The following is a 13,260-nucleotide window of genomic DNA, read 5'->3' as shown; positions in this document are numbered from 1 at the left end:
TATCTGAGACACAATGAGGTATGCTGCTAGAACTCAATTAATCTGTTCCTCTTCTTTTTCTATTGGTACTGATACGCCAACAACTTCAAGCTATGCATTATCAATTAATCTGCCGTGAACACATCACAGCCGATTATATATATTAGTTTTCAAGGTTTCATCACCAGCGTCGATGCAGAGACACAGTCAGTTCAGAGACCTATACCTAATATCCATTGTTTATCCAAGATCACATGCAGTGTGCATCTCAGACCATCCTACCTTGTATCAAACAAACCAGGTTCTGACTGTGAACAGTCTGTACCTTTACGACCCTCTTGAACTAAGCCAATGTAAGAAAACTGCAATAATTGCTGAGTACTGGAAAGGAAAGCCATTAGAATATCAAATCTTTCCACGAACCTTCAAATGTGTGTGAAATCTTATGGGACTTAACGGTTAAAGTCATCAGTCCCTAAGCTTACACACTACTTATCCTAAGTTATTCTAATTACAAACACAAACAACCATGCCAGAGGGAGGACTCGAACCTCCGCCGGGACCAGCCGCACAGTCCACGACTGCAGCGGCCCAGACTGCTCGGCTAATCCCGCGCGGCTAGTCATCTAAGACACCACATTTACAATTAACTCTCAGTAGTTCAAAAACTAATTTTTAATCGTTTTTATTACTGCACAACATATTTTAATACTATAATCAATATACGAGGTACTAGGGCAAGGAATCAGCAATGACCATGAGTTAACTAGCATCCATGAACATCTTGGGAGTCTTGAGAGAACACCAATTGTTGTGTATTCAACGAAGACTATTATTTTGGTCTCTGTACTGTACATCTGACCCAATGAAACAACTTTTGAAAGTCTCAATAAGCGATGAAGAACGTTTCAAGTAACTCTCCGATAAGATTCCTCATCTGTTAGGAGCAAAACAGACATATGGCATGTTTGTTCATTGACATTGTAAGAACAGTACCCGATTTCACCTTTGAATTGAAATCGATGAAGCGGAAGGGAGGCTCGGGAGTTATTCACGACGTTCCTACTAAAAGCTTGTACAAAAGGAAGGACCAACATTTTAATTTAGCTTTAGTCAATGTCGTGTACAAAATACAATGGGGTAGTCTGTTTGAACGCTTTGAACATTCACACATTGATCAGGACATCCAAATGATGCTAAAATGTTTCAGGGCCACTAGAATGCTAGTTTGGTGGGAATCTACAATAGGTCACTTCACTAGTACAGACGATAGGCAATTCACCGGAGAGAGAACTGTGTTAGACAATAATGTTCAGGCTTTCGTAGACGCTATTTTCACCCTTGATGGTTCCTGTATTATTGGCATAATATTGCGGTATATGGCATGGCACGTATCAGTGTCCTTTTGTCTTACTGCAGACTTTGTCTAAGGCTATAAATACGAAATTAATTGATTTTCAGTCTTAAAAAGGTCGTCAAACGGAACTGCTCATATGAAGCACGCGGGGGTGGAGTCGTGACGTAATACGACCACTGCCAGCGAACCTCAGAGGGGCGCCGATGTATGTTACGGAGCTTATACTGTAGAAGAGTTAGAACTATTTGCGTTATCTAGCAGTAAGGTCCACAATATGTCAAATTTCAATTTTTCTGTTCCGTTTAAGCTCGGTTGGTTGAGCTCGCTAAAGTCCGAAAATCATTTAGCATCGTGTTCTCTGAGGATGCTATCCAGGATTAGCAGAAGGAACGTTAGTTATTGGAACACGCCCTACACAACGTCGCAATTGTCATCAAATAGGAATCACCAGATGTCTGTTTTATATTAAGATGAAGCGAGATATGAAATATAACTGAATTCATTTATTATTCTGTGTAGTAAATATATTTTTCTTTCAATAAAACCTTCGTTACTTAGAAAAACTACATCGATTATGGTTCAAACTGCGTATATTTTACTAATTTTCATTTATGTGAGAAACACTAATCAAATGTATTTTGTCATTGGCACTTGAAATTAATCAACGTGCCTTGTGACTCGCTTTCGTATTACACTTTCACATGTGCGAATATAAGAAAGCTGCCAGATGTGTCACATGTCGTTGTTTGTTCAGCAGATTAGCAGCTGTTTCTACGTATTAAGAAGTAATTAAGTATCACTTTGTCTACTCCTTTCACAGTGTACATAGGTGCCTCTGATACAAGTCCGCTCCCAGGCAGCCTTGAACAGAATCGTATTTAAGGGAGACGCAGTCCCTGGTTGTCATACAACGACATCCCACAGGGAACAGCCGTAAGTAAACAAACATCTAAACATACTCCTTCGATTTTTGAAAAAAAAAATAGAATTTACTGTGCCCTCTGTAGAAAGTGAATATTAACTACTAATTAGAAACAGGGTGGTTACTTGTTATCTAGATGAGTAAACTCCAACAATCTAATCTATTTACCGTGTGATAGTTAATGTTTGCAAAGTAGGAAATTTCACAACTAGTAAATCCACTGCTGACCTTTAAAGGACTCGAACTCTTATACATAAATTGTCGTTTCCCTTGAACCATAAATCGCCTAATGACAGCACATGTCACGTACATTCCTTGGTACATTTGGGTACCATCTGCAAAATGTGTTACGAGTAGAGGTAGTGATAAAGAAGCAAAAAACTAAAACGTCATGCCTGAGGCTGCTGTTTTATCACACCCATGGTGGTAATGTAGAAAGCGCAAAACTTTCTTCCTTCGATCGTTTTGCAGGGAATTTCAGCAAGAAAAAGTATTAAATAATGTATAAAGTTTGTTGCAAATCAATAAGTGTTCTGATATCACAGATACTGGATGAATGTCGTCTAGGTAATCTACGCACCGTGTGTTACCTCGGTCGAGACTAGAGATGGGAGATCCGCTCTTGAACTGATTCATAGAGTTGAATCTTTCAAAGGAGTGAACAATCAGTGATTCAGAAAAAAAGAACGGTTGCTCCAAACGTTTCCTACGGCAGAGTGAGAGAGAGAGAGAGAGAGAGAGAGAGAGAGAGAGAGAGAGCGATGGAGCATATCAGCAGCGCCTCTGCTGGTCACAGCACAGTGCACGCCACACAACACAGCCAGCGCCGACCTCTGCCCTGCTTCTACCTTGGCTGCCTGCATTGTGCAGTGCCCCATTGGATTATGTGTTTCACATATGCCGTGCCATCTCTGTGCATCGTCTGCCGCGTGCAGTGTCTGGCGCAGCTTAACTTCGCATCGCACTCTGGGCAGTTGATGCGAGCAACAGTACAGAGAGCCACCTAGCGGATAACATAGGAACTACTTGCAACAACCTGCTCGCAAGGGAACGGACGATTTGTCTCGGAGCGGGTGAGTGGTGGCCGTTCACAGCTAACCCCACCCTCGGAACTCGCTCGCTCAACGCTCACTCCACCGTTCTCGACTCTAGCCAGAGCGTTGAGCAAAGCAACTCAGGTGTCACTCTGGTCTCTGCGGTCTTAGCTCACGCAGTAATACAGCTCGCGGCTTGACCTGCTCGACTCAGTGCTTCTGCATCGGCGTTCGTCTCTACTGGATATTGTTCTTCATAGTAATACCGCTATGTATATTACATTATTATGTTATGTTACATCATTTGTATTTATTTTATTTTTATTTGTTTAAACTGATCAGATTAGGTTCCTGGCGACTCCTCTTACTATAGGATTTTTATTATGGACACTCGAATTTACGCTTTAATTACGAGCGAACCGATGAACGTATCGCAAAATGTGATACACCAATATTCTCCTTGTTTTATTCTGCGTAAGGCTATATGCAGCACTTTCGTTTTACAGTCAAATTTATATTTTTTTCTTATTCTGGTACGGATTTTGCGATTTTAGGCGTCTTCGGAAGGAAACGTTCACTTTAAAAATATATGGCTTGCGATGTATTTGTATGAGGTTAATGAAATTTTAATACATTATAGCCAAATATATTGTTAATGTAAATCTCAAGTTACAACATTTTCCGATCACCCAAAAAACTACGATAGTGCAAAATAAATCAATAATCAAAAACTTTGTCATATCGTGGAAATTTCAATAAACAATACAAAATTCTTACTCATTATCTGTGTTACTTCAAAATAGGATCAAATAAGATCAAAATACAGGTATAGTACTGGAATAAACCAAGTTTAAAGGGCAATGTGCCTTCCATTTATTTTCTATTGTAAATGAGTGGGGAGTCATGAAAAATAGCTAATTCATTACAGGGAGTGAACAGTTCTGATCCGATCTCTGAAAAGAACAGTTTTGCCCATCTCTAGTCGAGACATATACATATTTTATAACTTTTTGTTTGACTCAGTCAGTTAAGCCCTTAATGCAAGATTATTCCTCTCATAAGTAGATTTTGACTGCGTATTAAATTTTTTATTTCGGCCAAACATTTTTGTTGCCCCTGGAAGTGCCCCTGGAAGCAGTTGGATAGTCAACCTGTCCACTAGGATTGAGCACCAGTGGAAACATTTAACAATATAGTTATAGTTAAGTAACCAGCACGTGAGTGTAAGTATGTGACCTGTATTAGGTGTCTCCGAAACATGTTCAGTAGATTGGGAGCCGGTTTCTTCCAGGGTGTTTGCTTTGGAGATTTAAGATAATTGTAATACAGACGGAATATGTAAAACAAAAATGTATCAACATAAAAACACTTCACAACGACGATTCACAATACGTTCAGCATATTAAAAAGGAAGTTAGGGAAAAGCAAGAATTATTCGAATTAAACTGACTAGTTATTTTCCCCTGATGCACATTTTTAAACCAAGGAACGGTGTTCAAGCCCATATGTTCCGTAACCGTGATCAGTAAACGTCAGAGCATGGAAACGTATGAGTAGGCTTGTTCCAGTCGTGATTTTCATTATGTGATTCCATAACATATTAGCACTGTTGTTTCCAGAGAACAGTGATGGACGAGATGTCATCCAACTATGCCCTTGATAAATTCGGTGGGCTACGCATCAAGCGAATGAGCCTGACAGGAAGGTGACAGACACTGTTCTTCTACGCAGGCCTGCACAGTGTTCATGAAGTGTGATTGCTCGTTTTCTGAACGTTTTCAATTAATGTGCATGGACAGAACCTCGTGGAATAAAACCTCGCTGATCAGACTGCCTTCAGGGCGTTGGAATCGATACCTACTGTTACACCAGTTATGACAATAACGTCACACTTCACTGAAGTTCTCTGTTGCATCTAAAAATGCAGACTGCGAGCTTAGCGTTTACTGCTGTAGTGTCTAACCAATACCATTGTTTCAGACCACAGTGAACAGCTCAATGACACGAAAAATATATAGAATCAAAACCACTGGTGTAAAATGATATAATGAAAGCGGGTTCAAAAAATATTAAAATACAGTACAATGAAGACGTCGTAACTAATGAAAATAGTGTCAGACTGGTACTCAGAACCAGCATTTCTGAAGACCTGCCGCTGATTTTATTTGATGTCATTACACATTCACACCTTTCAACTTCAGTGTCTGCATTTATTTCCTTTCAACGAAATTAATTCAATTTATTGGTATTTCTAATCCAGGCAAAACCACAATTCTTTACAACAACTTTCTCCTCGGGGGTGGAATTTTTACATAACCACTGTGAGAAACTCTAGTGTCACTGATAAGTAAGATCTTATTCGAAGCTGAATGAATACTCATATAGCATAACAGTTGAGACTGCTGCTCGTAAAACGCGAGATATTTAGGTTAAGACCAGCCACGATATATTCCCTCCAGGACACAGTTAAATGTAAAGAATTCTGTAATACAAAATGTTGCTTCTCTTAACGCCAACAAGAGCATTTAACGGGTCTGCAGCGTTTGTAGTTGTGGGCAGTGGACAGTTGTGCAATGACTTCGGTACCTTCCGGCCACCCCTCAGCAATTGGCTTTGCACTGTCTTCGGAGAAAGCTCCACAACCAGTACTACGGTTCAGTGTCGATCCTCTTACATATGACGAACACAGGCATTTCAAGCTCTGCGGATAAGAATGTGATGTTCCAGTACCTGCTCTGACAACCATAATGTGTCCATTGGTGCCATAGACTGAGAATACCTTCTGAAACTTCTTTGTTAAAGACGTAGGGACTGATACTTACCAGCATACTGGCTCATGTTGTGACTTCTCAGTTTCGTTTTGTAGCTCGTTACTGATTTTGCGGGACGTTTCCTTGTCGCAGATAACACGGCACTACTTTCATTTCGTGTTGAGCCTCTTAATCTAACAATAATCACTTGCTGTGTGAACGCATTATCCATATCCTTCCAGTATGGATTTATTCGAGACGTTATTTGTGGGTATCCCAGGCATCATATACTCTAATGTTTTTTTTTTTTTTTTACCTCGAGTTACGAACAGCTTCTTTTGTTACATAATGACAAATGCTAAAATTGCAACATACACGGAATGATTCAGCTGCCCCTACCCATGAGTTTTATGTAACCTGCAACGCCTTCGAATATCGCGTGCCAGTTTTCATATTCTTTTGCTCGCTACGTTCAAATTATTAGTCCTACACCGAAGAAGACAGGACCTGTTTGTAGAAACTTGAATGTACTTAAACGAAAAAGTGATACGTTTTTCGCTAGAGGCCGATGTTTTGGATTTATTTGGGAAATACGTACAAAAGTGACGTTCGAAGGAGGTTTCTTTTTAGTAAGTCAAAAACTGTGTCTTCCAGCTGAAGCGAATCACAACACAAAATTTACCTGCATTAAATTTCCAACAAAAATGTGTTGCTGAATTTTTCCTTAGGAATAACTGTTCGTGCGTAGCAAGTGAGGGAGTAAGAGAGTCACGAATGTACTTTTCGAAGGCGTTGTGGCATTCATACAACTCGTAAGTAGGACAGCTGAATCACCATGTTTATCTTATATATTCCAGCAGTTTCGATAAAAAGTGAGCGTTGCCTTTGCCGACAGATGTTTTCGCTGCTACTCCTGGTGCTGCCCTTGCTGGCGGAGGGTGCTTCATCAGACGGTGTGGGTTGTGTACTGCCAGCTGCCTCCACTGAGACGTTCTACATGACTACAGTAAGTTATCAGAAGCAGTAGAGAAAGGGTATCATACAAACTTACATATATTGTACTTATGATTACTTTACATCTTGTTAAAATCAGTCTTTTAGTGTCTTTAGGGAAGGAGGAAATAAGATTCATAGTTTCCGTATGACAGTAGAAAAGTAATTGCCCTAAATTAGGGAAATGTATTCTGAGAAATCATTCCCGTAGCAGAACTAACTAAAACCTTAAGTCAAAAATTTCCTGAATTCATACCAAATTGTTTTTCAAATTCAGATTTTTTTTATATATCTGATATTCCAAACTGAGGCAGTGTAACGTAAACTCAACCTTGCTGTAACGTTCCATATGTACATCTTCTTCAGTTGCATGGTCTGTGGAGTTTGGTTTTCACCCGTAGTCAACTTGCTGTCAAGGTTATTTTAGTCCTTAACATTAAGGCTATATACACTCCTGGAAATTGAAATAAGAACACCGTGAATTCATTGTCCCAGGAAGGTGAAACTTTATTGACACAATCCTGGGGTCAGATACATCACATGATCACACTGACAGAACCACAGGCACATAGACACAGGCAACAGAGCATGCACAATGTCGGCACTAGTACAGTGTATATCCACATTTCGCAGCAATGCAGGCTGCTATTCTCCCATGGAGACGATCGTAGAGATGCTGGATGTAGTCCTGTGGAACGGCTTGCCATGCCATTTCCACCTGGCGCCTCAGTTGGACCAGCGTTCGTGCTGGACGTGCAGACCGCGTGAGACGACGCTTCATCCAGTCCCAAACATGCTCAATGGGGGACAGATCCGAAGATCTTGCTGGCCAGGGTAGTTGACTTACACCTTCTAGAGCACGTTGGGTGGCACGGAATACATGCGGACGTGCATTGTCCTGTTGGAACAGCAAGTTCCCTTGCCGGTCTAGGAATGGTAGAACGATGGGTTCGATGACGGTTTGGATGTACCGTGCACTATTCAGTGTCCCCTCGACGATCACCAGTGGTGTACGGCCAGTGTAGGAGATCGCTCCCCACACCATGATGCCGGGTGTTGGCCCTGTGTGCCTCGGTCGTATGCAGTCCTGATTGTGGCGCTCACCTGCACGGCGCCAAACATGCATACGACCATCATTGGCACCAAGGCAGAAGCGACTCTCATCGCTGAAGACGACACGTCTCCATTCGTCCCTCCATTCACGCCTGTCGCGACACCACTGGAGGCGGGCTGCACGATGTTGGGGCGTGAGCGGAAGACGGCCTAACGGTGTGCGGGACCGTAGCCCAGCTTCATGGAGACGGTGCGAATGGTCCTCGCCGATACCCCAGGAGCAACAGTCTCCCTAATTTGCTGGGAAGTGGCGGTGCGGTCCCCTACGGCACTGCGTAGGATCCTACGGTCTTGGCGTGCATCCGTGCGTCGCTGCGGTCCGGTCCCAGGGCGACGGGCACGTGCACCTTCCGCCGACCACTGGCGACAACATCGGTGTACTGTGGAGACCTCACGCCCCACGTGTTGAGCAATTCGGCGGTACGTGCACCCGGCCTCCCGCATGCCCACTATACGCCCTCGCTCAAAGTCCGTCAACTGCACATACGATTCACGTCCACGCTGTCGCGGCATGCTACCAGTGTTAAAGACTGCGATGGAGCTCCGTATGCCACGGCAAACTGGCTGACACTGACGGCGGCGGTGCACAAATGCTGCGCAGCTAGTGCCATTCGACGGCCAACACCGCGGTTCCTGGTGTGTCCGCTGTGCCGTGCGTGTGATCATTGCTTGTACAGCCCTCTCGCAGTGTCCGGAGCAAGTATGGTGGGTCTGACACACCGGTGTCAATGTGTTTTTTTTTCCATTTCCAGGAGTGTAGTTTCACTGGATCAGCGTGTAAACCCTCCAATTTTTACACTAGAATATTTATCGTCACATGCTGTGACCACTGTACTTACAAGCTCCGCTGTGGATCCACAGGAGGAGAAGCCGTGGTACCAGCAATACCAGTACGAGGTACCCGGCCTGTTTGACCTGGGCTGCGTCACGTACGTCCAGTCGCCTGGGGAGAGCGACACCGAGATGTATCTCACTGGCAACTTCAGCAAAGCGCCTCTGTAAGTTACTAGGCTAACCTGCTGTAAGTTAAATATCGTATGTACACTGGTTACAATGGTTTGTGTTCTGTTGGGTCACGGTAAATAAGGGACAATTAACATCTTTTCTTGGGAGAGCTTCATTCGTTACTGACGGAACATAATGCATTGACTCCCTAATATGTCTAAAAATACTCCGAATTATGTGCAGTCGTGAGAAACTGAATTGATCTTGTCCCGGAATTTTTAATTTTTACACATTTAATGCAGCTGCTTGAAAAAAAAAACATAACACATACTCTGTGACCTTAACCGAATATTCAGTGACTGATGATAATAAATTGTAAAATTTGTGGTAGTAAAGTATCTTTATTCTTCTGATCTTTTAATTGCATGCGTTCTTCACTTTGTAAGACTGTGATTTCCATATTTTCCTAATATGATTTAGACACTGTCGTCTAGCTCTGTTGGTTAGAGGATTACTTGCGAATGACAAGATTCCAGATTTCTGCTCCAGTCCAGTGTGCAATTTTAAGCTGTCACGAAGTTTCAGGAACTGATAACCGCTGTATTGCTGCCTCACCATGAAAATTGCACATGGCATGATATAATTCTTCATTCAAATCGTAAATTTGTAAACACATTATAACGATCATACAAAAAGAAATGCAGCACGGGTTGTGTGCAGCACTGGCTGGAACGACTTCGGAAATCGTTAGTGCTGATTTCAATGAAAAGGCTGCACCCTACAAATATTTCCTGATTTTAGCACAGCGAATGTCAGTACAATACGCATGAGGAAGGTATAAACATTCAACTTACTTGTACTGTTCTCTTTTTTTCAGATTTCCTCTGAACAGCTATGTGTCAGTCACTGGAAACAAGCTGGACAAGGTCTATGATGGCGTTTGTAAGTGCAAATTCATACTTCCAAAAATGTAAGCTAGTTTTCTCACAGACATCTACATCTCCATCTGCATGGAGACTCTGCAAATCACATTTAAGTGCCTGGCAGAGGGTTCGTCGAACCACCTTCACAATTCTCTATTATTCCATATTTTTGTTCGTAGAAGAGGGCACACGCATTACTCTTACACCGTAACAAACTAATTTTTCGTTATCTTACTCCTCTGGAGGAGCTAGACATAGACGTTGCTGCAAACAGTAGCTCTAACTGGCACGATCTGTAGACATGTGTGTAAGTTTATAAATATTTTCTACTTTTTCCAGGGGAATCTCTACTGAGCGGACCATATAATGTAGTGTACTCGCACGAGGATTTCATCATGGACCACTACTGCTTTCTCGGATATGGTTAGTCTCTGTCATCTACTTCCTCTAACAATCTCTGCAATATTTTGTGCGTCATGAACGAGCTATGACAATAGTTTCTCATTTCGGTGTGTGAGGGTGAAGGGAAAAAAAATATATATCTCGGATGATTTTGTGTCCGTCTAACTACTCAATGTTTTAACTTGTATTTGCAATAGAAGTTTCTATCCCTTTACCTTATATTTTTCTGAGTTCCATAGAGACGAACACTACCAGGAAACAAGTCCTTGAACTTATATATACAGGGTGAGTCACCTAACGTTACCACTGGATATATTTCGTAAACCACATCAAATACCGACGAACCGATTCCACAGACCGAACGTGAGGACACGGGCTAGTGTAATTGTTTAATACAAACCATACAAAAATGCTCGGAAATATGTTTTTTAACACAAATCTACGTTTTTTTAAAATGGAACCCCGTTAGTTTTGTTAGCATGTCTGAACATATAAACAAATACGTAATCAGTGCCGTTCGTTGCATTGTAAAATGTTAATTACATCCGGAGATATTGTAACCTAAAGTTGACGCTGAAACCTCCGACGTTCAGTTGCGTGTTGTAACAACCACGGGCCAAGGTCGGCGAGCACATCTTCAGGGACATGTTTACGATGACGACCGTGTTACGAGTCTCTCTGTAGTGCACTGTTGTGGTTTGGTCTAGCTGTCGCAGTGTCCGCATGTAGCACTTGCTGCTACTGTTATTTTGCATTCGTCTCCGCAAGCGGAATCTTTGGCGACCACCTCATTGATCCTCACTCCATTGCAGGGGCCCAAACAGCTGCAACATACATCGCGTTTCTACAGAATGATCTGCCAACGTTGCTCGAAAATGCCACACTGGAAACGCGTCGACGTATGAGGTATCAGCACGATTGTGCACCTGCACATTCCGCAATTAACACAAGGCTGACCCTTGACAGGATGTTCGACGGGCGTTTCATAGGACGTGGAGGACGCATAAATTGGCCAGCCCGTTCTCCTGATCTTACACCTCTGGAATTCATTCTGTGGGGTACGTTAAAGGAGAATGAGTACCGTGATGTGCCTACAACCCCAGAGGATATGAAACAACGTAGCCTGCGGCGACGTTACACCAGATGTAGTGAGGCTTGTACGACATTCATTACGCCAGAGAATGCAATTGTGTGCAGCAAATGATGGCCACCACATTGAACATCTATTGGCCTGACATGTCGGGACACACACTATTCCACTCCGTAATTGAAAACGGAAACCACATGTGTACGTATACCTCACCCCTCATGGTAATGTACATGTGCGTCAGTGAAAAAGACCAATAAAAAGGTGTTAGCATGTGGACGTAATGTGCTGTTCCAGTCTCTTCTGTACCTAAGGTCCATCACCGTTCCCTTTGGATCCCTACGCAATTAGGTGCTCTCCGATACACACGATCGAACAGCGGAAGAGTGGTACCCAAGCGTCAACTATAGGTTACAATATCTCCGGATGTAATTAACATTTTACAATGCAACAAACGGCACTGATTACGTATTTGTTTATATGTTCAGATGTGCTAACAAAACTAACGGGGTTCCATTTAAAAAAGCGTAGGTTTGTGATAAAAAACATACTTCCGTGCATTTTTTTTATGGTTTGTATATCCAATTACACTAGCCCCTCTCCTCACGTTCGGTCTGTGGAATCGATTCGTCAGTATTTGATGTGGTTTACGAAATATATCCAGCGGTAATGTTAGGTGACTCACCCTGTATATCCCATGATGAGGCAAACTGTGTATTACTTTCATTGCGTGCTGAAGTTACCCCATTTAAACTAAGTATAGTAGTAACACTATTTCAAGTTGTAGCACATACACGGTAGGAAGTGTCTCTTGTCTCATGATTTTGTTAATACTGTCATGTCACATACGTATTGATCTTCCGACCAGTTTCACTGACGGAGAGGAACAGTGGAAACAAGATGGACACTCTTTTGCTAGGATGCTGGATCAAATCGACATCCTGCCATTCATATTATGGTCATTTAGATCTTCCAAAGTCTCTTAAAGCAAATTTCCGGGAATAATAAATTTGAAACAGACTCTGCCGATACGTTTCGATTTCTTCCTCTGTCCGTGCTTATGCTCGGACTCTAATAAACTTATCGTCAACGAGACGTTAAAATTTAAGTTCTGCTTTTTGCCTTCCAAGCCTATTTTCAGTTAATTATTTCTAACTTCCACATACGTTGTGGTATAATTTAGCTGAATTGTTGGAAAGCATTATTGAGTTATTCTAGTGTGTTCTACCCGGCAGTAACTTCAGTCTGAAAGCTTATTCGTTAAATTCAGTTGTTGTAAGGAAATCTACGATAGTTTGCAGCATTTGCATATTCTGTAAAGATTCATGATACTTTAAATCCTGTCCGACAATTCGCCGGTGCAAAATTGCGTAACGCAAACGTTTCTGTTACAGAAATGGCTCAAATCTTCACAACTGTCAAGGAACCTAGCGACGAGCTGATGGAGCTGATATGGGAAGTTGTCAGTAATCACACTGAAGTGGACAAGTCTAAATTTAAGAAAGTGGTCTGTTAATGCTGTACTTCTGATAAATAAATATTAATTTAGCACATCTTGAACCAGTCTTTCTTTATCACCCTAATGTCAAAATCCATTTTTCCTAGCAACAACAAATTAACATGTTAAATTGAAAGTATAATTCTGTACCGTTTAAAGTAAATTATTTGACGTAAATTCTCGCTTAACATATTTCAGTCTCGTATGTAGAAAGACCTTAAAACAAACGGCATCCAGAAGAGGGTATGGAAAATTTA

General features: G+C 41.9%; 1 protein-coding gene across 1 annotated transcript; it reads left to right on the top strand.

The window, feature by feature from the left end:
• The first annotated feature begins 6,389 nt into the window (after positions 1-6,389).
• Positions 6,390-13,065, top strand: LOC126094992 (uncharacterized). The gene is made up of 5 exons (XM_049909646.1): positions 6,390-7,048; positions 9,010-9,146; positions 9,971-10,035; positions 10,356-10,439; positions 12,900-13,065. Exons 1-5 carry the CDS (start codon positions 6,878-6,880, stop codon positions 13,019-13,021), a joined length of 579 nt encoding a protein of 192 aa, XP_049765603.1. The 5' UTR covers positions 6,390-6,877; the 3' UTR covers positions 13,022-13,065.
• The last annotated feature ends 195 nt before the right edge of the window (positions 13,066-13,260 follow it).

This window comes from Schistocerca cancellata, chromosome 8, assembly GCF_023864275.1.
Source record: "Schistocerca cancellata isolate TAMUIC-IGC-003103 chromosome 8, iqSchCanc2.1, whole genome shotgun sequence".
Taxonomy (NCBI): Eukaryota; Metazoa; Arthropoda; class Insecta; order Orthoptera; family Acrididae; genus Schistocerca; species Schistocerca cancellata.
Note: the sequence above shows the minus strand (reverse complement) of the source record. Positions and strands in the feature narration are given on the sequence as shown.

Coding starts and splice junctions, on each gene's coding strand:
- LOC126094992 (XM_049909646.1), top strand. CDS start 6,878: ATGTTTATCTTATATATTCCAGCAGTTTCGATAAAAAGTGAGCGTTGC. Junction 9,147..9,970: donor AACTTCAGCAAAGCGCCTCT/GTAAGTTACTAG, acceptor TCTTTTTTTCAG/ATTTCCTCTGAACAGCTATG. Junction 10,036..10,355: donor CAAGGTCTATGATGGCGTTT/GTAAGTGCAAAT, acceptor TACTTTTTCCAG/GGGAATCTCTACTGAGCGGA.